This window comes from Fusarium oxysporum, chromosome 14, assembly GCF_000149955.1.
Source record: "Fusarium oxysporum f. sp. lycopersici 4287 chromosome 14, whole genome shotgun sequence".
NCBI classification, from domain to species: domain Eukaryota; kingdom Fungi; phylum Ascomycota; class Sordariomycetes; order Hypocreales; family Nectriaceae; genus Fusarium; species Fusarium oxysporum.
Window position 1 is genome coordinate 121,247 of NC_030999.1, and position 25,280 is coordinate 146,526.

Consider the following 25,280-nt stretch of genomic DNA (forward strand, 5'->3'; position numbering starts at 1 on the left):
TCTCGTGTTTTAGGTTTTCTAATTTTATGAGTGCGGTACGAGAAACGCAGTGCGTTTACGTCGGGGAAAATATGGGCGAAAATGCTAGACGGTCATTGGTCAAAAACAGGAACGCAATGCGTTCTGCTGATACAGTGGGGTGCAATAAGTTTGAATACACCTGGAGGTACCGATCATCGAGGCGCGCCTGTTACGCGGCACAGATGTATTCTCGGCTCCACGTTGTGCCTCGCTGCGGCACGTCGTTTTAATCATTCCAAGGGGAATATGGGGGAAATACTTATGAATTTGACTATAAGAATAGCCTTGCCTCTTTAATTCACATATTTGTGACCGTAATAAAGGCGTAAGTTCCTTACCTCAAGTCATCATAAGGCGTTATTAGGCGTTGTGATGTATATATGGAGGAGGACGAAAAAGCGGCATCAAAAACGTGGTCCTGATCGGGTTAGCCAGGGCCGAGATACCAGCAGATGTATTCAAACTTATTGCACCCCACTGTAATTCTTGAGTAGGTCCTTGCTGACTTGTAGAAGTTTCTGTTAAGATTGAGGATATCCCTGCAAGGACTTGCCCCACAATGAGAGTGAGGGATTCGCATCCAATCAGCAGCCCCGGAATTCTTCATGATAAGATTATGATAAGATTATTGTCATGCCAACCATGTAAGAAGTAGAAAACAAACATGACGCCATCCGCCAATCTCCAAAATACCTATCCTATCCAAACCCAAGCATATCCAAACACCAGAACAAGAGTTCGGAAACCCAAGTCAAGCAATGTCGCCCGACCAGCGTATAGAATCCTGGCTACGACAAATCGGATCCGTGACAAAGCCTCAACACGATAAACAAAAACATTGCGCAAAGCGTCAGCGACTAAATCCTCAAAATCCTCCAACTCCAGACCCTTCGCAGAGCAGCCGCAGCATGGGCTCCCGCAGATCTAAGCGCCGCGCAATTGACGCCCCGGATGTGAGCGATGGCAACGACGATATTCTGGATACCCCACGACCGCCGAAACTCCAAGCTCCGAGGAGTGAATCAGGTACCTCGTTGACTTCATCATCGGCTGCATCGGGGTATTCTTCGCCAACAAAGCAACTACGTGAGCTGAAGCTCCATCCCAGAGGTGTGGATTCTAGAGAGCTTAAGGACTTTCAAAATAAGCCTGCTAGCTTGAAAACGCTTTTGCAAAAGATCGATGATAGCGTATCCGGTTTTGGAATTCTGCCAACGTCGCAGCGGACTTGCATGGCCGAGCTGGATATCAAAATCTACGACAACTTCGAGTGGGTAAAGGCAAAGCCTCCCAGAGATATCTTCTTCTCGGATGACCGCGACGATCTGGGCCATACGCCGCCACCCGAGGTAATCCAGACGATTCTACATCAGGCGGGTGAATGCAGTGAAAGAGGTCATTCAGAAGCGAGCTGGAATGTCGAGGTCCATCATCTTGTGCTGAAAGCTGCGTTGAGGCCTTTGCAGGGCCCTCAGTCGAGCCAATTCTTCGACTTTCTTCTCAGGTGAGATTCTTATCTTGCATTCTACTTAATTAGTCTTACTGACCAATTCAGCACCACTGCGTCGATCCTGCCTGGCTATCAAGCGACATCAGCGTCTAAGAAAGTTGATTTCTGCATGTATATCGACCCGAAGCATGAAGAATCCGCACAAATACGCGAGACTATCCTAGCTTTGATGAATGTTTTACCAATGGGCATGTTCAACCATGCCAACCTATTGCCGCTATCCGACCGCCCTATAGCAGTCAGCATCGAGACTAAAAAGACAGGCGAAGGGTGGGACAACGCTCGGCTTCAGATGGAAGTATGGATGGCAGCCCACTGGCAATTCCTCCGCAAGGTTCTTCAGCTACATCGCCTTGCCGCAGAGGCAGTATCTTCTCTGGAACAAACAGCCGGGTTCAATTCATATGAGACGCGGAAATTACCAGATTTTCTCCCTGGTATTATCATCCAAGGGCATGATTGGTATCTTATCATCACGACTTCAGAAGGTGAAAAGACTATTTTCTGGCATAAGGAGAATTTTGGCCAAACGTCCAAGTCAAAGGGGATTTATACGATTATTCATAATTTGCAATTATTGCGGAAATGGGCGCAGGAGGTGTATTGGGAATGGATGAGAGAATTGTTGCTCAGCTGGCCGCGGCATAGAGGGAAAGTTTTTGCTGTTGAAGATTATTAATGGGGTTTTCTTGATCCCCATTTTGGGGTTTATTGCACAGTAGAGGCAAGCGATGAGTTGATGAGATATGATACCCTTTTATAATAGTATATGCGTTATTTTCGTCGATTATGTCTTAAGGCTCGTGCGGCGTAACGTACTGACATTTACAACATACCATTGCTTAGACCAAAGAAATGGCGGATAACTATCTGTTCTTATTAAGGAATTCAGGCACGATATTGCTAACGACCCTGCCTTTACCAACCACCCCCTCCTGTAACCTTAATATATTTCCAGGGCCACCTTACGACTCCAGATTAATTAATTAATTCTTAAAACCCCAAATCTGTAAAATCTGAAACTCTCTACTTTGGTATTGTACTTCTTAACGCCTCCAATAGTCTTTAAATATTATTGTTATCGTCATCATTGCGAATTAATTAATTCATTAATTACCTACTAGATATATTTCTAGTACGATCATCTCATCGTTGTGCCGTCGCATATAGCATGAAAGCTTCCTGCAATATCTTGGACAGACCCCCCTGCTCACACCACCGTTGAGAAATTCACCCAAACTTACACCCAACCCCCCCCCCCTCCCCCCAACCTCTTGAGATCAGCAACCTTAAAGTCTAGCCACACCCCAAATTAAATACAGCGTTTTATATTTTTATCTATATCTTTGCTCTCTCACACACACATACACCTTTGTCACGATGAGACTTGATGACACAACAAATCAAGCGCTTCAAACAGCGCTATAGAAGTAGGTTTCTCGACTCGACTTCAATTTTGCTAAACTAACCCTTCCCGCAGGGCCGAGACCGGACTTTATTCTGATCTCAAAATTACGTGTTGCAATAAACAGTATCAAGTCCATAAGGCCATCATCTGCCCAAGGTCTTCTTTCTTTAGAAGTGCATGCGAAAATCACTTCCAGGTAAGTCCTGACGGGTTTGCATTCGTGCTGCCATTGCCTGATGCTAAGTCCTACCCATCATACTTGTAGGAAAGCCAATCAAATGTAATCGATCTTCCGGAAGATGACCCGGGAGCGGTGGATTCCATGATCTATTACATCTACAATGGCTATTATCCCAAAATGGATCCAGGAACCCAGGGTATATCGAAAGACAGATTAGCAGCCGCCGGCTGGAAGCTAGAGACGTTTGGTAAGATACTTCCCTGTCAAGTATTGCGAGCCTAGCTAACGTGTCGTGTACAGGAGAATTCACCGGCGGGCTTCAGGTCAAGTTTCTTGTCCTGCATGCAAAGGTATATTGCCCTTGCCAAGAAATACGAGGTGTCAGGACTGAAGGAGATGGCGCAACGGTGTTTCCAAATTATTTCCAATTGCAGGGGTTCTTGTAGCAAAGAATTTGCACAGGCTTTTGAGTTTGTATACATGACAACGATCGATTCAGATAGGGGGGTTGCGCGATGTCGTTGTTCATGCTCTACATGAAAACCCTCGAGCCCTTGATGAAGAGCATATTCGGAGAGCGATGCGTTTGCAGCCGGATCTGCCGTACGATCTTGTGTTATATGGCCGTGGCAAGGAGATGGGGAAGGAGAAAGATAGACGCTCTAGGCCATCGTGGATGAATAGGCCAGAGGCTAGTTGAAAGCCTTTCCAGAATTTCTCTTACCAAACTCCTCTAATATCAACTGCCCAATATGCACCTGCTCTTCCCTCTCAGGTCCAGAGCGATGACTCGTTCCATACACGAGGGTCATCTGCCAGCATAGCAACTGAGCAGCGTCGCTTAAACAGCCCTGGAGCACCAACATCTGACTCGCATGATGGATGTAATGCACAGACTTCCCGCGAGCTCGAAGTCACTCGCCCAAAGGGTGACTGGTACAAGAAACTTCCTGAGGATCTGATCGCATGTTTAGAAAAGTATCAGCAGGATAACAACCTCAGTCTTGGAATCGATGGGCTACGGATACAGCCTGGCAATTACGTATGTCCTTTCTGTATCGAGTCTAAGAGGAAGCTCTATAAGCGCCCTAGTCATTTCTCAAACCACTTAGCAAGCCACTGGGCTGCTCTCAAGAAGCATTGAAAAGGTGGCCGATCTTTGTATTCACTTCAACTGCGATATTGGGTTATTGTGTTTCTTGGCGATAGAAGATTGACAGGAAGAGAAGTTCGATGTGTACGAGGTACCCTTAAGAAGTGCCCCAAATGATCCAGGAAGGGTTCGGCAAACTGGAGAACAATTACACCAAGACAGATCCGATGGCGGTCCGACACCTGAATCAGGCCTACAGCTGTTTGATCGACTGCTTGGGTGATCCGATATGTGATATGATGCTTCTACTGGCATTGATATTCGGTGCTTGCACGGTGACGCCTCACATCGACGAGCGGGGAAGCGAATTCTATCCGGCCAGGAAAAGGAAAGAATAGGATATACTGACGGCAACGATGGTTATACGAATGCTCTGGTTCATGATGAAAGAAGCATTTCTATTGGAGGATACTGATGAGAAAGTGTTTTCCGTCGCTAAGATGACGCAAAAGATTGGTAAGTAGAACCAATGTGGGGCGAGTCAGAATGAACCGGCTGACCGTTTTCTCTTATACTTATCGCGCTGTAGAGAACATAGGTTTCAACAATCATGGGTTGCTGAAGTTTGGGTGGGTGGAATACAAGACGAACACTGGTAACTGTCGTCGGACGCCGCAAACAACAGAGATGCAGCTCAGTTCCATGGAGGAGCTCTATGAGGACCGCAAGTGCTTGATTTCAGCCATGAAGAATGCGGAAAGGTTCATATCCTTGGTGTTTGGAAGTGACAATGAGGTTTGGATGGCTCGGTGTTACTCGATCATTCGAGATAGACGTCTAGCGTGCACGGACCAGAACATGTGCATTGCGTCGCATTGTTCGCAGCAATCATTGTAGTAGGCCGTCGACGCAAACAATGGTCTCAGGGCTGACCGGTCGTTAAGGGCATCTCCGAAAGTGCTACAAGCATATCAAGTCGTGCTTGATCGAGGGTTTCATCCCGGCGAGTGCATCGCATCCGGTTAGTCCATAGCTCTTTCTTTCCCGCAGGCGCGCTAGTATCAAATGAGGATCTTTGCTTATGCAACCGGTCGCTCGTCCGAAACCAGTTTCTCGGTAAACTCTCCGACAAAATCTGGAACTGCTTGCAGAAACTGGTTAATAGTTTGCGGTGCATTCCGCAATGATTGCTGATCATCTGTGCTTACGATGAGCCAGTATCGCTGGATGTCATTAGCTTTCCAACTCTGAAAGCTCAGATTATCCCGGACATCATCGCGTAGCCATCGTACACGTAGCGTTGATCTCCCGGTTATGTGATTTTTTAGATGCCGTGATAGGATATCGTGACTCGCAGACGGCAACTCACAATACTTACACTCCGTTCTATACTGGAGGGCTAGGTATAGGTGCGGAGCGGACCTATCTGCTGGCTTTGGTAGCTGATCTGGATCAGGAAAATACAGGGAAATGACAAGTAGATTAAGCTTTTGTCGGTGCTTTTTAGATATGCCATGTTTCTCTTTGAGGTGACATCCGACGCGATCATCGTCTGTCTTCAAGGCAAAACCACAAGCCATGCAAATGACAGCTTGGTGTGAGATATCATAATAAAGCTCCAGTCTCCTAAGCGTCTGTACTTGGCTGGGCGTAATATTTTGCTGGTGAAGTAGGCTTCTAGAGGATGCCTGGAAAGATATGCTAAGACGTTAGGACACTTAAAGGTTTTCTAGGATGGATGCGAATGCTGAGATTATCAGTAGAAGAAAGGAGACGCAGCAGTCTAGAAAGGGTTATTATGATTAAGGTCAGCTAATTCCAGAGTCTGCCTGTGATTGGTGCTTAGCCTCGTCACAATGATTTCAGCATGGGTAGCACGGATCACCATGTCATGTAACGGGCCGTGTTTCGCGATCTGGTATACGCGACCTGAACAGAAACGGGGCCCGTTACGGGTTCTGAAAATCCATGTTAGTTTCCATAGTTTTGGTTGGCCTAAAACTAGTAACGGGCCCCGTTACCGACTAGAATACTAGAGTAGGTATAGGTGATTTTTGTGACTTGGAAACTTGCGCACATCCATCCGCAATCTTCTTTCGAAGACTCGTTATGTACCGTTCCACCTGTTGGTACATTTGGAATTCCAGTTCGGGCTGTAGGTAGCTTGGGACTACCTGTTGTGGCATCGCCAATACGTGCGCCTCACTTTCAATACCAGATGAATTTAAGATCGAGGAGTTGTCATCACGACTCTTGCTTAGATCTCGAATAACAGGGTCACGAATGCCCCGCAGGGGATTCCGCCGCAAACCGCTAGGTTTATATGATAAGCTGAAAGCAAAGTTCTCTTGATCGTAGCAGAGTTCCTGTAATTCGTACGACAAAGTTTGGCGGATCTGGCAACGAACCTAAGACTGCCATTGATCCTGGCTCCAACGGAGGTATTGAGGGAGGGGTGCAGGGTATCCCGGCCGCCAGCGGGTCCTCGACTATAATAGGAAATGTAACGCTTGATCGAGTCACTCTACCGCAACATGCCATGACATGCTGCGACAACAATATTGGTTCAAAAAGAATAAGACCTAATCTGTGATGCTCTATAGACTAGCGAAATATATATTAGAATCAAACTTAGTCAAAACATTGGTGGCGGTCCGGAAGACCTAAGTCGCATTTGCCTACTGGATTAACGGCGCTAAAAACGCCTGGGGCAAGGGCGTCGAGTACCCGATAGGGCAAAGCCGATGATGTCTAAGGCAGTAAAATAACCCATTTCGATATGTAGTAAAAATAATATATAGGTGATATTACACAGCGGGTATTAATTGATTTCAAGCAGAATTGCACAGTTGCGCCCGTGTTGAAGTTTGGATTATATTTTGGACGTGGTTCAAAAGGAGCGTGGATAGCGTTATATGACTAGATGGCCCATGCATTTCGCTACATCTAGCCCCAGTCGCCAGCTAGAGGGCTACAGTAGTTGGGGGTAAGGGTTATTCTGACGCGTCGGTTACTATTAGGAATTCCATTCTACAACAGGTAAATTCTCATACCAACATCCCTAGTTTTCCCCTTGAGCCTTGAGAAAGCTGTATGAGGAGACTCATCCTGTCAGATCGAACCACCAGATGCTGACGATGGAGAAATTCCCATATACTGCCAATCGTTATCATTCGATGAAGGGCTATTCGAGGATGCATGCTCCGCAAAGCTCTCATCTTTGTTCTTGGTGTGGGGCTGGTCGGGAGCCGGAATGTCCCTGTCAACAGACGACCTCACTGAGTTGTAGTCATCTGCGACGATATCCACCATTAGCTGGCCGGCTGAGTTTGCTGTGGTCAAATGCCATGCTACTCACCATCTAGTGTGGGAAATGTAAATGATGGCTCAGACAGATCGACCTCGTCTGCAGCGGGGGCACTTAATGCGAGGGCAGTTTTTGCTTCAGCTCTCTTTGTGGCATTATGCTCGAGTGCGGAAAGCCTCTCTCGGTCTTTTTTGACAAGCTTGCCTCTGCGTGCCTTTTTTGCTAATAAGCAAGCAATTTCCTCCTCTTCATTGGCTGCTTCAGCTTCAGTCGCCTGAGCCTCAGCAATTCTTTGCGCCACGGCAACAGCGGCAGCTGCAGCCTTTTCCGCTTCTTTAGCAGCTGTTTCTTCGGCCCTCTTAGCTGCTTGCTCCTCAGCTTCCTTCATAACTCGATCCACATCCGAAGCCTTGCCTTTTACTATGGGTCCGGTATCGCTGAGACCTCGGAGAATCTCTACGAGTTCCTCCTTCCGAAGTGAATCATCACGTAGAGATACTTTTGAAGTTTGGAGTAACAGAATAGTCTTCAAAAGTACCATGCTGAGCGTATTGGGAGTTCCAATCTCAGAGAGTACCTTTTCTGAAGTTGGATAGGTAATGTTCTCGGCAAAAGCAAGGATGCGCGACTCAACATACGCGGCTATTCCCGGCAGAGTGCTCAATGACAGACTTGACTCTTCCATGATATCAACTAAGGAAGGTAAGCTCAACCTGTCGCCGAGTGCGATTATCTCTCTTCTTGCCAGATCACGAAGAGAGGGCAATTGAAAGGATTGGGCTGCGGCGTACACGCGGAGTGCAGTTGTAAATTCGGATGCATAACTTATCATAATAGTCTCTCCCTGTGGCTTCAGGCATTGATACCTGCCGGTGGCCATAAAGTGAATAAGTACATGGCCGGTATTGTAGTCGATATCGTTCAAGTGAAGGTCGCGTGATGACGAAGAGAAACAGCCTGTCGCGGCGCTTCGGGAAGCAAGCTCGACACTCTGATGTAGGAGTGCATAAGGGATATGGAGGGGTCCATTTCCTTGGAAGTATACCGCACAGACTTGGCTGGCGTAAGGCCTGTTACATCGTCAGTTGACAATCTTCAATGAGAGAACTCATATTCCTAACGAGTGTTCTGGCCTGCTGTCCTTCTTTATGCCCATGCTGTCTGTTTCGCCACCCCGAAAGGGTGTTGCGGTCTCTCTCTGCTTGTTGACCGGGTCGTTAGACATGTTTGTGAGTGCTGGATAAGAGCTGAACTATGTTAAATCTAGATAATAAAAGCCTGTCGCGCTATAGCTAGAATGGTGGTAGAAGGGGCACTCCGACATATAGAGGCATTGACAAAGGGACTCGGAGTATAATGATAAGCGCCGGTTCTGTTATAGCTAAAGGCTCTACTTGTTTTAAGGCATGGGTCAGCGACCCACACGAAGGCTATTGACAAGCTCCGAAAACCTTAAAGGCGCACTTCATTCTAATGATGTAAGTGTGATATAATATAGTTTATTCCTTTTGGGAGGACAGACTTCACACAATCTAAAACCATGGACCTTGACTACTGACAAAGCCCTAGTTTTCCCGATTCACAACCATGAGGGGTCTGCTCGGAAGCCAAGTTCCTGAGGTACTTCGCATCCTATCTCCAGACGATTAAATCAAATGAGCACCGAAAAATCTGGAACTAAGGTTCTTCAAGAGGTATGAAGATATAGTTCATGTATTCGCTATAATACATAATATAGGCCTTGCCTGAGGCAGGAGCTTCTCACTCAAATCTGGTTGTCCCACTTAAACAACTGTTGTGGCTTTTATTATCGAGGCCGTATGCGGAAGAGCGAAAGAGCACCCACTCAATAACCCGTCTTTCCATGACGTCAAGGTTTGAGAGCTTGAAGTATAACCATGATCGTCCATATCATTCGCAAAGTGTATGCCTGCTTACCCTCCTTATCGCATCCCAGCTGACCAGACCAAGGTCCTTGAGCAGAACGGGATGGCTCAGTGGCTACAAACTGCTCGCTGGCTAGAGATGTTCAACAAATCGACCGCTCAACGTCCTTGCTGACTCCTCACAACAACCGGGTCCGGTGAGAGGCGAAGGTGACTTTTCAGCCAACAGAAGGGAACTCCGCATTAAATATTAGTTAATTTAATTCATTTTAACTGGATCTTAACCTAACCATATCAGACAGATCTCGGTTTCGGCTGCATTCCGTGTTACAGACATGCCCGTAATGTTGTCTTAAGTCGTTTATCAGTCGCGTTATTTTACCATCTTTGACAATCTCCCTATGAAAATATCCCATCCACCATTAACTTCGACTGCGCTACAAGCAGAAGTTGCTGACATGTGATTTACAAGGGTGGGAAGTTCCATGCATACCACATATTTACGTCCCTGAAGACGTAAGTAGTTATGACGCTATTATTATGTTGTCTGAGCAGAGTATAGGACGCCTGGGTTACATGGACCTACGCACCTCTAAAACTAACGGGCAGTTATACTACGTAATAGGCCACAAAGCCTCTCAGAATCATTTAATAATTCGACGGGTTAGACGACTATGGATCAGTTCCCGCCACCGCGAACGGCCCCAGCTGGATGACTCGTTTATTATGGACAATATGCACGGCCACAATGATATCCTCCGTTAGGTGCATAGCTGGGATTCTCATAAGGATAACAAATTTGGTACGGGCGAGGACCGTCGTGTAAACAGTGGGATACATACATTTGGATTTACTGATTTATGTCAATGAGTCCTAAATGACCTTATCGCCAATGGCTCTATTATCGTACGGGTTGCAAATACTGTTGTGATTTGCTGAAACAAACTCCACTTACAATCGAGGACTGCTTTTCAGTGCCACCATGGTTCCGCAAGACGCGAGTAAATCTCGATCCATCTTACACTCCAAACAGATCCAAGGCCTTCGAACGTTGCGGTCGAATGTGTATTCTTTGTCAAGCGTATGAGGAACATTATTAGGGCCTAATCTATCAGGTTCGTGGTGGTTATCCGGTCCCTCAGCTTCGATGTGCGTGGCTTGGGGCACTGCAACCATGCATACCGGCGAGAAACTGCTGAATAAGCTTCTGTGTAGCATATTCCCTGTCAATGTTGGTATCATCATTAGCCAAATCTGCTGACCCCTCGACATGGATCTGCGGGCTTTGAGGCTGCCTCTGATCTTCGCCTTCTTCAGCAGAGTCGATGTCAAGTACTTCCTCCTCATAAGAGGGATCTAGCTCGATGTTACTGATGATGGAATCATCAACTTTCGGAATGGAGATAGTAAAGTCATCAAAAGGAAAAATGCCGTTATCTTTAATCTCCTCAGCGTCGGGAAATGAACCTATCTCAGGCTCTAGTAGCTCATTCTCTGCCACTGAAACAGCTGCATGTCACAACGGTTCTCCCTGGTGGCTTGCTGCAATATTATCCTTTCTTGCATTCTGGCACTCCTGGCACCTTCGTGTGCGTTTCGTGTGTAGCCCTGTGCTGTTTTTTAGTGCCAGCAAGTCGAAACTTCATTACTTCTCATACCATGGAACGTCCTTAGGATCGTTTGACAGCGATCGCGGTAGGTCAAAATAAGTCTTGTCAAATGAGGGGGTCAGTCATTCGTAAAAACCGCGCATCTGTTAACAGATTGTGCGACGACTGACCTTACCGAAGCTGGGAGCGCTAGTCATATTAGGAAGATAAAGCTTCACTGATGAAGTAAACTATTCTATAATACCATGACAGCAATATTAATCCAAAAATAATAGAAATTGGTCTTTTATGATCTCTAGACCAGGAAATTATATTTCAGAGCCAAGTTCAACTAGATTATTGGGGGCAGCGTTGAAAACCTAAACTGCAATTGCCTACTGGAGGCCATCGCTCACCTTTGGATGTCCTGGATTTTGTCAACGAATAGCTAAATGACCTTGTCGCCAATGGCTCTATTATAGTACGGGTAGTAATAACTGTTTAATATATTGGAAAAAACTCAAACTGCAATCGTGACCTGCTTTTCAGTGCCCACCAAGGTGCCGTAAAACACGAGTGAATTTGGACCCGTCTTATACCTCAAACAAATCCAAGATCTTCGAACGATGCGGTCAAAGATGTGTCATCGGCAGAACTTGAAACATTCGAATTTAGTGGCTCAGGGTTGTTGGTAGTTGGCTCGGTTTTGTCTGCTCTGAAGGGGCGTTCCTGCTTCCTCGCTACGTCCCTCTGGACGCTCGAGCCACTAGCTGCCATATTTGATCCACGAGGCCTCAACATGCAGGACCTCAAGATCATTGCACCAATCGTATTCTTCACTTCTAATTCCCTCAGAATTTTGCGATTCTCAAACAGCTCGAGATCATCCGACATTCGTGATAAGCAGGAATGTATGAAGGATTGGAACCAAAGGTCTACCTCGTGGGCACCTGAGTAAATCTCTTCGGCAACAGCGATGAGATCCGGTATGGCAACTTTTTGGCCGAGCTGCTCTAGTTCGATCTGAATCAAGCCTTGTAGATTGTGGAGCTTATAAGTCTTAGATGCAAGATAAACCTGAAGGCAAGTTCTGAATTGAGCAGCAAGTCTATCCCGGAGGCACGGAGTATCGACTTGCAAGGTTTGGAATTTCCCAGTATATAGAAAGTGAACCAACACGTGGCCTGCATTCTGAGATACGTCCTCAAGTCGTAGTTCTGTGGTGCGCGAGCGGCGGCCGCACAGCGACGAGAGTCTTGGAAAAGGCTGCAAAAGAGCCTCGTGCACATGCATCGCCAAGTCCGTTGGATTGCTGTTCTCAAAATGGATATTAATCATCCTACTTGCGTAGGGACTTTGCTGCAGAGTCAGCTTGGCGGCAAAAAGGAGTAACTCTGGGTCAACTAACGAGTCACTGGGTCCCATATTTGGGTCGTTATCTGGAGACTCCGTTTGGCTTTTTCGAGGTGCCATATTGATAAGAAATTGTTCAAACAGTAGTGAAAGTAGCCACAAGAACGGTCTCCTTTTACGTGGTACTGGTAAGAAATAGACGGATGGGGTGCATAGGTGAGAAGAAATACTCACCTCAACTCGCGCTAATTCACACAGAAGGCTGAACTTCTTCGCGCAAATATACGGGCACACTCCTAGGAGAGGATATTTCGTATATGGCACGTAAGGGTAAACCTTCTCATCAACCCGCAGACGTATCCTCATGGTCCACCAAAGTTAATTTCTCGTATCAGCGGACGTGTTTTACATGTGATAGGTGGCTTAATATTGGGCGGAGACTATAGGTGAGTCAAATATGCTAAACCTTTAAATGACGTCTGTAGTTGTAAAAAAAGAAAGTCACTGTTGTAACTTATCTAGAGATCCTGGGACCCGCCGCTGTCCAATGGCCACCGCATGCTCTAATCTGTCTCACATCACAATCATTCCCTGTTAGTAGGTCAATAAGTAAATCTTATTGGAAGAGGGCTGCAGGGTGGCCCTCGCGAAGCGGCAGCTGTAACATCCTAGCCTTCAGTTATCACGTCAAAAGTTTTAAACCAGACTAAAGTAAGAATAATCTCCGAAATGGCCTATATTAGGGATTACTTGGCAGTACTTGGTAGAGCCGAACGCGGAGCATTTTCGAAGGGCTGAATCTCACCAGGTGAGTTATGAGAAAGATAGTATTTAATGCACACCAACCTCAAGCTTGATCTTTTGCGCTTCCTTTTCGCCGAGGAAGGTTTTATGGTTTTGAACTTGGATGGCCACCATCAAGGCAACCAACAAACCTCCGAGAAACCATGGAACATTGAAGCCACATCTGTTTTCCTCACTCTGTGCCGCTTCTAGTTTCGGCAGGCTTCTTGCATGTGAAAATGTCGCTTGGTTGGTGTGTGAAGGAGGTGCTCGTCCTAAGAGGAATCAGCCGAGCTGCAAGACTTGCATTCCATCAAGCGTTCGTCCAACAATTCGCAAGTGTAAACACGCTCTATAGGGGCCTACTATATGGGTGGGCTAGATTATCTAGGATCCTACGTTGCTTCTACGGGACAAGGTAGCCGATCCTAGCCAGCTGCAAACTCACTCTTGTTTGTTTAACCCAGGCAAGCCGACCAATGGAATTCAGGAGAACACGAGGCATTGTAACAGTATTAAACTCAAAGATTACCAAGACATCCCGCAAATACTCCGCTCTTTGCAGTCAGGGTGCATAATGTGTGTTGAAATCTTTGGTTTCCTACTCTGGTGGAGTGCATATCACACGGTGGACGAGCTACAAACTCGATTCAATTGAGCCCTCTTTGGTGTATACCTTCGAATATTACTGGAGGTACACTCCAAGGACTTATCAGATAGGTTATATAGTACTAAAATTTGAGACAAACGTATCGCCCTGCCTTGGCTTAGGGAATATGACATGTTCGTGTGGTTTCGAGGCCAAGGTTCCTCTCTAACGTCAGCATGCGAGAAGCTTATCAGAGGGAAACACCTCATTCTGATGTCAGCGTGCATAAAACGTAGCCAAGGCATTGAATTCCAGGATCCAGATCCTGATGCAATAGCCATCGTGCACATAATATGGATATGCTTAGAAGATTGGAACACCGTGGCTATGAGCCCACTTCTTGCGGCCTGGCCTTTGAAATGGATAAACTCCAGCCTTCCACTGTCAATCTTGCCATCATCCACGACGTTATAAAGTAGGGACATAGCCGCTGGGAAATCTTCCCATTCCACCATTTAGAACGTACAGGGACCACATTTCGTATTCGTTTTCACCTCTAGCAATGATGACTTACGTCCACGACAAGCCAGCGACATTGACGAAGGCAAATTTGGAATACCTTGCTCATCACATCTTCTTACCTACCAAACTTCCGGGAGGCGATGATAGCTCAGCCAAGAATGAGATACTAATGGTCAACTTTGTTCTGGACACCTTGGTGCGTTTTATGGGAGAATGTACCTCAGAAGATGAAACCGCAATCGAAGCCTGTGTGGCGATGATCAAAGGCCTGAAAATATCGAAAAGTGCCCAAGGATCTTTAAGCGCAAATGACGCACAGGAGGTCTTACGCCACCTCTCTCCCCAAGGTACGATTTAGGACACAGGCTTGATCCATCTTTGATCGCTGACATATCGGTTCGTAGCCCCTGTCGCATTGCTTCACGTCGCCGCTCAGAACGGTGGTGTCCTCGTTCGCAAAACGATTACTTCGGCCATTTTCGAGACCTTCGAACTGTCTCCCGCTAACAAGGCCGTCATGACCACCCAAGGCCGCCTGGTACGCCAGTTTCCAGCCAATGCGACGGAGATATCTAGCCTCGATTTCGAAGACGAAACATTTCTGTCAGTCTTCACCAAAACCCTTGAGAAGATGAGCTATCAAACCGTCCAAGAGACCGTGCACAAAGCCAGAAAGGCAGAACAAGAGCACGACGAAGATAGAGAGACGGTGGAACCGCGGATCGTCACCGATCTCCTGCCAAGCATGCTTCGGGGTGTCGGCAAACAAGTCGCCGTCCCCGGTATTTGCAAGAATACTCGCGAAGAGGTTATGTGGAGTAACAGCAAGCTCCCATGGAGACGATCTCCAGTCTGGTTTCTTATCCGTGTTGGTTTGCAGCTCACCATGACCCGCCTTGCCCGCAAGGATAAGGATCCCTACAAGGAGTTCATGGTTTTCTTGATGGCGCAAGTGCTTGATGTTGCTGTCAAGCAGGACGTCAAGAGCGACATGCTTCATACAATGTCGACCAAGCTCTCTCGAAGGCTCTGTAAGCTGAAGTATCGTAGCAATGGCAGATGGCTGCAAAGTATTCAACAAATCATGTCGGAGGCTTCGAAGTGCTTGGCCAGGCGATGGGGCCGAATCCGCAAGCGAGAGGAGAAACTACTGAAACTGAATGACCTTCAGAAGCCTGAGATGGAAGACAGCCTTCATTTCTCCCTCCTCAAAATGGAAGAATTCCTCACTTCGATCCCGGAACGACGGAAGCACATCGAATTTCCAAATTTTATCCCAACTTCTCACGTTCGGCCCCTTGATGGCAATAATCTTCCCACTTACACAGCTGGCGATGAGACGTATTTGCCTTTCCGACTGGCAATGATTGAATCTTGGATTGCCGCAAATCTTGACACATGGCTCAATAGCCATATTGAGGAAGAGAATTTATGTGGAGATCTGAAGAGATTGGTCCAGTCATATCATTCCGAGGCCAGTCGTTGGTATTCCAGCCGCCCTGAAGGTGCATCAAGAATGCTTCTCACTATCGGGGAACTCTGGGTGGCAGCGGATAAAGCAGCCATCCATGCCTTGCCCATGCTGAGATGTTATGAGCATGAGGTTCCCACTGAGGTGTGGCAGACTCTCCTGCTGGCCTCTATGGCAGACATGGAAAGGCTTCATAGTCTCGAAGCGTATTTATTGAACCGCCAGCGCGTCGCCCAGTCCAAGAATAGGCCTTCCATCTTCCGTTCCTACGGTCATCGGGACTCATTTCCGGTCCAATATTTCTCTGGTTCGGTTGAACATCAACAACTCAAGGCTGAGATTGAAGAGAGGGCTTTGGCTCAAAGGCAAGCCAAGATCGAGGAGCTGCGGCGACTCAAAAAGCAGTATGAGACTTTGATGCAAAGATTCAATGACGCAAAATGCGATGAATACCCCCAAGAGGAGTACGGTATCACGGTCTGGCGCCACTCTTACGCCTGTGTTCGCCACGGATACTTGAGCAAGGCAAACAACCTCCAGATACAAGTACATGAATGGCCCTTGCCTAAAAACACCCTCGGAGCCCAAGCGACGGTCTTTGAGCTCGCCGTTCCTCCAACATTTTCCGAATGGCGAGATATAACGCTTTATCTCATCAACGATGTGCTCCTGAGCCAACCTTTCGGTGTCCATCATCCCAATCCGTCTTACTCGCTGCGTGCGTACCAGCCACTGGACAAGTTCTTCAGAACCAGGAGAGATTATCGGATTCACCTAGTTTCGGAAGCAAAGCCGAACGTTGTCACTCATCGACGAGATAAGCCCATTCAGTATTGTACGGATTTCGACGTCTGCGTCAACAATGGACTTCGTTATCAGTACTACGATGGAAATCAGAACTGTTTCCTTGAGGAACTCTTGCCAACAGAAGGGCTGTCAAATCTCTGCACATTCGATCTACCGAAGCGTGCTCAAGCTTTGAAGCGTTTCCTTGTTCGTACCTGGCTCAAGCCAGAAGGAGAGACGCCTAACGAGGTGATAGCAAGCCAGTCAGACTGCCCGGAATACTTGTCTTTAAGTGAACACAAAGTGCTGGCTGAGTTGCCTTATGGTTACAACATCCAGTGGATGAGCATCTTGACTCAACTGGCCATGCCGAAGATTGATTTCAATAAAACGGAGACAGCCATATTCTTGCTGCAGATGAGCCTGCAAGCTGGCCCAAGGTCTTCGACAAGCACAAGATGCACACATCTGCGGCTGAAAGACCGGGAGTTTGGACATCAGATGCTTGAACATCTGACTAAGGGCGTCTCACATATCCAAGAGAATTGGGAGTCATATACAGCCTTGTCTTCCTATACGCTTTTAGCTTCACGTCTCCTGTCACAAGTTCCGAGCGAACTGTCCCACGCCTTCCTTGGCCTCCTTGAGAAATGCCGCAGGATCTCTTATCGGTGGTTGACGACAATACTCGAGAGAGTGCAAGAGACTACCAGCGAGACCCGGCGAAGTGGACTTTTAAAGACGGCACTGACCATTGCTCTGATATGCGGAGACTCCTTCAATGTTTATGATGGCTTCTTGCCTGTCATTCTAGCGGACGCAAAGCAGGCATCGATGTTGGTTGAATGCTCAATCATAATCTATAACAACGCTAGTTTGAAAAGCGAGACAGAGACTACTCTTCGAGGAATCTTATTCGATAGGTGGAGTTACACCATGCACCGGGTCTGTGCAATCTTGGTCGAACAGAATCATCTAGCCAGCTCGTGTCTCGACCTTGCCATTAAGCGACATTGGCCGGCATTTCAGCCAACCGCTTCTTGGACACTAGCTGCCGAGAGTTCCTATTGGTTCGAAACAACGAACCGCGGGCATCACCAAGTGCACTACAACATCCTGACCGGGGAGCTGCTGGTCAACGGCCTTCCTCTGACTCGTCTTCCGGAGCAGTACGAAAGGCATGATGACTATGAGAGATTATTCGAGGGTCTCATCCTAAATGTCATGCCGAGCAACTTGCCAGGCATGCGCTTCTGCACCACGCAGCAATTCCAAGGTCATATTGTTCACTTTGGAATGCAGGACCAAGACTTGCTCGTTCGCCTAGAGGTAAATGAATCCTACCTGGATCTTATTCCATCGCGAACTTTGCGCGAGATGCTGCCACACTCCTTTGTCAACGATTACGCTCATTGGTATCATAACGAGGCAGGTATCATTCAGTTACGCTCACTAAAGGACCGTTGGACTTCGAATCCAGATGATTGGTGCTTTGTCCGACAGGACGGAGGTTGGAAGCTTTGTCAAGCTGGTAGGACATTCCTCTTCGCCCCGTCTAGTAGCATGGCCCGGCGCATTGCAGGAATTCTATCCCCCCTCGAGGCTCCGCTTGGTCTTCACATGCTGTATGATGCGCGAAAGAGCGCTCTGGAAGTCCGAGTGCCCAGCTTGCGACTTGACTTCCTACTTACGGCCGGTGAGTCGATTATTCGATCTAGACAATTTCGAGGCATGTACATCGACTCAGACCAGTCGGTCGGAACACTTGTGGGCTTCAAAAGCAAGCTCGTCCTATGCAATGACCAGAATCCGTCAGTGAGGATCGTACTTATCCCAGAAGGAGATATTCAATTCCAAAGGTTCAGCGGCCATGTGACTGTTAATGCGGCCTACGGAACCGCCGATCGTGTGCAAGCCTACCGGATTGACGATCTTCTTGGCCGCCTCACTGCCGATACAAAGCTCGAAAGCAAGCTTTATCTCGCCTACATTCACGCTCTCACTTCATTTTGCCTTCCAGATCCTTTTCTTAGACGAACAGGAACGGAGGAGGCTCTTCACATCTTAGGCTCTGCATCAGTTCGAGCACCCTGCCCTCTATCCTGGACCGCTCATGACCGACTGAATCTGATCGCTGCTCTCGCACCAAGACGTGCCTTCTACCCAGCCTACGAGAAAGTGATGCAAAAGGTTGATTGGTCCTCTAATCTGGGTTTTCTCGCCCAAGACGATCGGCTTTATGCAGCTACCAAGGAGATTCTGGGCCGATGTAGTAAAATTGGATTCCTATATCCCCACCACAACATCGAGCAAAGCGAAATTATTCATAACACAGTAGGCCTCGTCGAACGGGCAATCCTTAGAAATTCTCGCCAATGTGTGTCGGGGTTCGGGGCCGAGGACTTCACTGTTCGGCACGATGTCGCATATCAGTCAAGAGAGCGGGAGGATTCAGGTCGCGCAGAGCGTGCCACTGAAATGGCATTCCGGGCCTATAACAAGCTTCCGACTTTCTCGGAGTCTCTGTTTGCAGATTTTGCCCAGCACTTATACGCCTCCTTAGCTCTGAGAGTACAATATCCGACAGGGCAATTCCTCCAAAAGAGGATATGTTGTATGACTCCCATTGGCTCAAGAATCCAACGAGTTTTCTCTCATCCTACTGGTGTCGGCTGCATCACGCTTTTCGGCACAATCATATCTGGCTCAATAAGTTCGAACTGATGGTTTGGATAGCGACGGTTGCGTACTCTGCCGAATCTGACAACCAGATCACTCAGGCACTCTTGCTTCTCGCCCTGTCCACGTCAGTATCCACCATTCCCTTACCGCCCGACGGCCAGTACGATCTATCACTCGGTTACAACATGAAAGCGACCGAGCTCGAAAGTATTGCCAGAATAGCTGCTTTCCGCTACGAACAAACTCCAGCGGCACGCCTGGAACCTCGCTTAGGCGAGTCATGGCAACAGACCTGGAATCGACGCCATCGGGAATACCAGTGTGAGACAAATAAAGCGGCCGAACTTTTCAGGGAAGAGCTTGCTCGACAGTGGCCTTGTAGTCGTCCCCGAGCATCTTCGGACGGACGTGTAACTGCATACATCAATGTGCCAAAAGCAATGGCGTCTGTAGTGAAAGAATGGACAAAGTGGTATAGCAACCGACAGTTCGCGGCATATCTTGCGAAGTTAGCTAAAGGTCTGGGAGAGGTACCTGTGGATGGTATCATCACCGATCTTCCTTCTGCATTCCCAGACTTTCAGCCAACCAGTCGGCCCCCCGGATTTGTCTCAATTGATGATCTCTTCCATCACGTCCCTCCTTCTCCAACGTTAGTTCCAGACTCCTTGCTGGATGGCCTTCATCAAGCAACATGGACCAATCCAGGTGCAACTGCAAGACTGCCTGCTGTTCTTGACTTTCTGGATCGCGAAGCCAAGTTGGACTACGAGCACCATTACCTGCGGGAGCTGCGGCAAAGCCTTGCTAGCCTGAAAGGTCATGCTGGCCATGAGTTGAACATGGATCGAGTCCCAATGTGTGCGGACCTCTTTCAGAAACATCTGAAGCGATGCAAGGGACGTGTCAAGTCGATATACGGGTCGCTCTTAGACGCGGTAAATCAGGATCTTGAAGACCTTCCGGAAGCTATCCAACATATAGTTAAAGATACAGGTTTCAGACCTCGGATTTCGCCCATCTTCTTCCTGCAGCAACTGAGAAGCTCACGATGGTCTCAGCTCCCAAGTGCTTGGCAAGATGCTATTATCGAATATGGACAGGTGATTACTGCCCTTCAACAAGCTAAGCGTTTGATACGATTCCAGAATGAGCCCGTGGATCTCCTTCGTGAGCTTGAGAGTAGTGGCCACAGAAACTGGAACCCTCGCGAACATCCAGAATGGTTGCTGCTAGAATGTGAGAGTGAGATCCTAATCCGGGACGTGCAGCAACAGATTGCTCAAAAGATGATACAGCCGCCAGACAATAAGAACTCCGTGATGCAGTTGAATATGGGAGAAGGAAAATCTTCTGTCATTGCTCCCAGCGTTGCAGCTGCTCTTGGCGATGGATCAAAACTGATTCGCGTCATCGTGGCTAAGCCACAAGCTAAGCAGCTGCACCAGATGTTGACCTCCAAGTTATCTGGTCTGCTTGATCGCCCAGTCTATCAGTTGCCATTCTCTAGGGATATTCGCATGAATGAGTCTCGAGCAGAGACCATCCACCAACTTATAAGCGAATGCATGCAAGAGGGAGGCGTCCTACTCGTTCAACCGGAGCACCTATTGTCTTTTCAGTTGATGGAGCTGGAATGCCAACTCGACAACAAATCTAGCGTTGCCGAGAAGATGATGGAGGTCCCGGAAATTCTTCGATACTTCCTCCAGAGATGTGGTGGATGAGAGTGACGAGACTTTAGTGTCAAGTTCGAACTTATATACACTGTTGGACAACAGCGACCCAATCGACCATAGTCCAGACCGATGGAGAGTCATACAAGAAATTCTCGGCTTGGTTGCACGATTCTCTGCCGAAGTAAAGCGAGATTTCCCGCAATCGCTGGATTATGACGATCGACGCGATGGCCGAGTTCCCAAGGTCCGGATCCTTCGTCCTGATGCAGAAAAGGCAATTTTCGACCGCGTGACAACTTTCATATGCGAGACAGGAATGGATGGTTTCCCTATCGCACATCAGCACCCAAACATCAGGAACGCAGTCCGTCGCTACATTACTCAGTGGGACATGTCAAGTAAGGAGATCGGGGCGGTCGAGAAGAGTCCCTTTTGGCATGAGAGCACCATCAACCACATCCTGCTTCTTCGAGGACTCTTTGCGTCTGGAATACTTTCTTTTGTATTTGCCCAGAAACGGTGGAGGGTCAGCTATGGTCTCGATCCAAACAGGGGGAAAACGACCAAGCTTGCGGTACCCTTCAGGGCCAAGGATAACCCGACTCCTCGATCAGAGTTTAGCCATCCTGACGTTGTGATCGTTCTTACTTGTCTGACATACTATTATGGTGGGCTAGACAATGAGGCTCTTTTTACTGCTTTTGACCTACTCATTCGATCAGACAATGCAGACTTGGAATACCAGGAGTGGGTGAAGGCGAGCCCAACAATACCAGATGCCTTCAAACACATCCAAGGGGTAAATCTCAAGGATCACGTCCAGTGCGTATCTGAGGTTTTTCCTTGCATCAAATACTCCAAAGCAGCCATCGACTACTATCTCTGCCGAATGGTATTTGCGAAGGAGTCCAGAGAGTTCCCTCACAAATTGTCTGCCTCTGGCTGGGATCTGGGCAAGCAGAAGCACAATCCGACAACAGGCTTTAGCGGTACCAATGACTCTCGGTATGTCCTTCCATTGGACATGAAGCAGCTTGATATTCCTGAGCAGAAACACACCAATGCATTGGTGCTTGAGTATCTACTACAGCCTGAGAACGCCATTGCACTGGTGGGACCCGAGGTGAAAGGGGCGGCACTCGACAGCAGGTCTCTCCTAGACATGGTCATACATATGGACCCAAATACGCGCGTTATCCTTGATGTTGGTGCCCAAGTCATCGAGTTTACCAACTTGGAGTTTTCCAAAGAATGGCTCAAGTGCTATAAAGATGAAGAATACACACAGGCTGTGATATTCTTCAATGACTCTGATGAGATTATGGTACTCGATCGATCAGGAAAGGTTGAAGAACTTCAGACCTCGCCTTTCGCGGATCAGCCGGATCAGTGTCTCGTCTTCCTCGACGAAGCTCATACTAGAGGCACAGATCTGAGGCTCCCCACCAACTACCGAGCTGCGGTTACCTTGGGTGCAAATTTAACGAAGGATAGACTGGTACAAGGTACGTTTCATCCTGCTCATCATGCTACGGTCTTTTTTTTTTTTTTTTCTCTCTTCTTTTTTCTGGTTCTAAGACTTATCATAGCATGCATGAGGATGCGAAAGCTTGGAAAAGGGCAGACTGTGATTTTCTGCATTCCAAGAGAGATTGAGCAAAAGATCCTGCAACTACTGGGCCAGGAATCATCAGGATCCTATAACATTACAGTCGCCGATGTTCTTTGTTGGGCCATCAAGGAAACTTGCCAGAACATGAGGCGAGAATTGCCATTATGGTTCACTCAAGGTATTCGCTTCTGTCAGCAACGTAGCTTGTGGGATGAGATGGAGGCTTGCAGTGACTATAAGAGCAGGTCTAAGTGTGCTGGACAGTTCAAGGAGGATGAGGCGCAGTCTCTTGGCCAACGGTACCATCCACAACAAGCCCACCCTAACCTTTATTCATTTCTCTACCGCATTGAGCCCTGTACTGCTGCGGAATTTCGAAAACGTTGCCAAGAATTCGGCCTAACAGAACTGCGTACCTCGACACTACAGGGGGAGCAGGAGCGGGAACTCTCACCTGAGACCGAACACGAAAGACAAGTGGAGAGGCCGCTCCCAGCAGAGCCAGAGATACACCATTTACATGAAGACGTGTGCAGCTTTGTGCTCAATGGCGTGTTTTCACAGTCCTCGAGCGCATTCAAGCCCGCCTTTATGGCCCTCGAACACACTTCGGCAGCAAAGAATTTCGATGTAAGCGAGTTCCGGAACCTTGTCTGGGCGACGCAGGACTTCGCAAGGACAGTCAAGGGATCTTTTGAATCAAACAACTACGCTGACTCGTTCCAACGGTCCGTGCAATGGGTATTGACAAACGAGAGAGAGATTGCTAATAACCGCCTTCTGGTTATCAGCCCGTACGAGGCCCAATATCTTCTACCGGATATCGAGATGTCTCGGCATGTCACCCTGCGGCTCTACTCCTCCAGGGTGAATCTTGGGTTTGAGTCACTTGATCATCTCAACCTCTTCACTGTTCCCCAAAAAAACCATGACAATATCCCGCGAGGCCTTATCACGCAACTCAATGTTTTTGCTGGACAACTTTATTTATCATCTTACAGCGATTATGTCCAAGTGTGTGATTCCCTAGGCCTTGCGTGGAAGGCCCCCGATGAATCCATCGCGCTTGGGCCTGACGGATTTCTTCCACCAAACTCAACAGGAAATAGCTTCAGCAACAAGTCAGGGCTCTCGAGGAGTCCTGTAGGGTTTTTAAAAGTCCTCATGTCGATAATAAGACAGGAGTGCGAGCTGATTGGGAGGACGCACATGGGCAGAATCTTGGAAGGAGTCAGGCTGCACGAGGAAGAATGGATAGAGACCCAGAACTAGATTTGATATTCGTAAAGATTCTTCGCAGAGAACATATAGGAAGCTGTCGTAGGGTAGGCATTAGTAATCTAGCTATATGCTTTAAGTAACTGTGCGGGATGGAATGCCCCGCACAAGAGATAACTTAAGAAATCAATCAACCCATTTGCTGCTGCTCATCATATTCACTCTAACCCTTTAAGCACGCTCAGTGCGACAGAAGCTGACTAAGGTCTGGGAAGGTCAATCAGCGATGCCTCGTTTCTGTTTGCAAGAGATGCTATGCGTCAGTTGTCAACCACACAGCCGCTTTTGCGGTAAACGTCGCGATACTTGGCTGGCGTTGCCGATCTCAAGCCAGAGGGCCGTGGTGATTGAGTTGGGTCGGTGGCCTTCCCACCCGATGGCTAGCGTGTCGCATCGCGGTCAGACGATAAGACTGTCAAGATATGGGATGCATGGACCGGACCAACTTAGGCCAAGATAACGCGCCAATAGCTATCCACTTTCAACCACGCTAAATGCAATTAGCCAAGTTTCAAACCTATTGCAATACCCTATGTCTAAAAGTTAAAAAGGGCTGTGCGCTGGTGATTATTAATTGATGCATTGTCTCAAAACACATTTTCTTGACTTTTTATGAGGTCGATTTGAATCCGTTGGGGGCAATGGATTCAGATCGCTGTTTTCATATGCGTAGTTCTATTTTGCATGGGTTTTCCATTGGATTTAGGCCCGTTCCTGCCGTTAATACTTGAGTAGGCAAAGTGGAAGTAGAATAATGGATAGAGCACGGACCATCGAATCGTGTATCAGGACCTGATATGCGGGGTAATTGGTTCAGTAGTAGGTAGGCATGATCCTCGGCAAATAGCCTTTGGGTAAAAAGCTTGATGGGATCAGGACTGGCCTACAGAAGAATGCTGCTGGGTATAGACCTGCCGTTGGAGTCGTTATCAGTGCATATTATAAGCAGCCGCAGACGATGCTCGGCTTCCATGACACCATTGTTGCGTCGCGCCAGTTTGATCGTCAACCTGTCGCTCACTCTTCCCGATACTACTGATCCACGAATAGTGCCGAAGCAACAAGAGAGATAGCTGAAACCAACAATAGAAGGTTTGAGGTTGTAACCCGGGCCCGAAAGGATGATTGATGCGGTAGTATTAGTAACGTTGAACTAGATGAGGCAAGACCTGTATGAGAAACCAGCGAAGCAGATGATGGGTCAACTGATATACTGGAGGCATCGCCAGGCTTCCCTAGCCATACTTACATCCAAGGATAATTGAAAGAGCCTTGCCGCTGTCAGCATATCTCGCCACTTGATATGATATATTCATAGACTAACTAGAAGCTCAAATCTAGATGACCTCAGACACTGGCATCCCGCCTTGCTCCAAATGTTCAACGGATTTTTTGTCTCTGTTGAATTTACACGTTGTGATACCAGATGGCCCATCGTGAACACCACGCACATGAATCAAGCCGCAAGAAGTAAATTAAGTCTATTCCAACTCGATATTGATGGTTGGAGAAGAGATACACCATAATTCC

General features: G+C 47.7%; 6 protein-coding genes across 8 annotated transcripts; 3 read left to right on the plus strand and 3 right to left on the minus strand.

Moving 5' to 3' along the window:
- Positions 1 to 729: 729 nt before the first annotated feature.
- FOXG_14151 (uncharacterized protein) lies at positions 730 to 2,325 on the plus strand. The gene is made up of 2 exons (XM_018394215.1): positions 730 to 1,525; positions 1,577 to 2,325. The coding sequence occupies exons 1-2, from the start codon at positions 780 to 782 to the stop codon at positions 2,208 to 2,210; spliced, it is 1,380 nt and encodes a 459-aa protein (XP_018253778.1). The 5' UTR covers positions 730 to 779; the 3' UTR covers positions 2,211 to 2,325.
- A 972-nt stretch (positions 2,326 to 3,297) lies between these two features.
- Positions 3,298 to 5,268, plus strand: FOXG_21458 (uncharacterized protein; the record flags this gene model as incomplete). Its single annotated transcript, XM_018401797.1, has 4 exons — positions 3,298 to 3,367; positions 3,421 to 3,470; positions 3,896 to 4,729; positions 4,803 to 5,268. The coding sequence occupies 3 exons, from the start codon at positions 3,298 to 3,300 to the stop codon at positions 4,262 to 4,264; spliced, it is 489 nt and encodes a 162-aa protein (XP_018253779.1). The 3' UTR covers positions 4,265 to 4,729; positions 4,803 to 5,268.
- A 1,786-nt stretch (positions 5,269 to 7,054) lies between these two features.
- Positions 7,055 to 8,863, minus strand: FOXG_14152 (uncharacterized protein). 3 transcript variants are annotated; one of them, XM_018394217.1, is made up of 4 exons: positions 8,642 to 8,863; positions 7,572 to 8,590; positions 7,267 to 7,506; positions 7,070 to 7,211 (listed from the first exon to the last, which is right to left on the minus strand). In XM_018394217.1, the coding sequence occupies exons 1-3, from the start codon at positions 8,743 to 8,745 to the stop codon at positions 7,325 to 7,327; spliced, it is 1,305 nt and encodes a 434-aa protein (XP_018253781.1). In that variant the 5' UTR covers positions 8,746 to 8,863; the 3' UTR covers positions 7,070 to 7,211; positions 7,267 to 7,324. The 3 variants fall into 3 exon arrangements, with proteins under 3 accessions (XP_018253780.1, XP_018253782.1, XP_018253781.1); XM_018394216.1 differs by having other exon boundaries at positions 7,055 to 7,506; XM_018394218.1 differs by having other exon boundaries at positions 7,055 to 8,590.
- A 1,681-nt stretch (positions 8,864 to 10,544) lies between these two features.
- FOXG_21459 (uncharacterized protein) lies at positions 10,545 to 11,213 on the minus strand (the record flags this gene model as incomplete). The annotated part of the gene is made up of 2 exons (XM_018401798.1): positions 10,545 to 10,906; positions 11,192 to 11,213. 2 exons carry the CDS (start codon positions 11,211 to 11,213, stop codon positions 10,545 to 10,547), a joined length of 384 nt encoding a protein of 127 aa, XP_018253783.1.
- Positions 11,214 to 11,484: 271 nt separating this feature from the next.
- On the minus strand, positions 11,485 to 12,468 carry FOXG_21460 (uncharacterized protein; the record flags this gene model as incomplete). Its single annotated transcript, XM_018401799.1, has 1 exon — positions 11,485 to 12,468. One exon carries the CDS (start codon positions 12,466 to 12,468, stop codon positions 11,596 to 11,598), a length of 873 nt encoding a protein of 290 aa, XP_018253784.1. The 3' UTR covers positions 11,485 to 11,595.
- A 1,728-nt stretch (positions 12,469 to 14,196) lies between these two features.
- Positions 14,197 to 23,744, plus strand: FOXG_14153 (uncharacterized protein; the record flags this gene model as incomplete). Its single annotated transcript, XM_018394219.1, has 5 exons — positions 14,197 to 14,589; positions 14,647 to 19,212; positions 19,236 to 20,900; positions 20,986 to 22,365; positions 22,450 to 23,744. Exons 1-5 carry the CDS (start codon positions 14,283 to 14,285, stop codon positions 23,742 to 23,744), a joined length of 9,213 nt encoding a protein of 3,070 aa, XP_018253785.1. The 5' UTR covers positions 14,197 to 14,282.
- Positions 23,745 to 25,280: the final 1,536 nt, after the last annotated feature.

Bases quoted from the DNA above. Each gene is read 5' to 3' on its own strand.
- FOXG_14151 (XM_018394215.1), top strand. From the start codon at position 780: ATGTCGCCCGACCAGCGTATAGAATCCTGGCTACGACAAATCGGATCC. The intron at 1,526-1,576 runs GTGAGATTCTTA...TGACCAATTCAG, and splicing joins TTCTTCGACTTTCTTCTCAG to CACCACTGCGTCGATCCTGC.
- FOXG_14152 (XM_018394216.1), bottom strand. From the start codon at position 8,745: ATGTCTAACGACCCGGTCAACAAGCAGAGAGAGACCGCAACACCCTTT. The intron at 8,591-8,641 runs GTTAGGAATATG...ACGATGTAACAG, and splicing joins GACAGCAGGCCAGAACACTC to GCCTTACGCCAGCCAAGTCT. The intron at 7,507-7,571 runs GTGAGTAGCATG...ATATCGTCGCAG, and splicing joins TACATTTCCCACACTAGATG to ATGACTACAACTCAGTGAGG.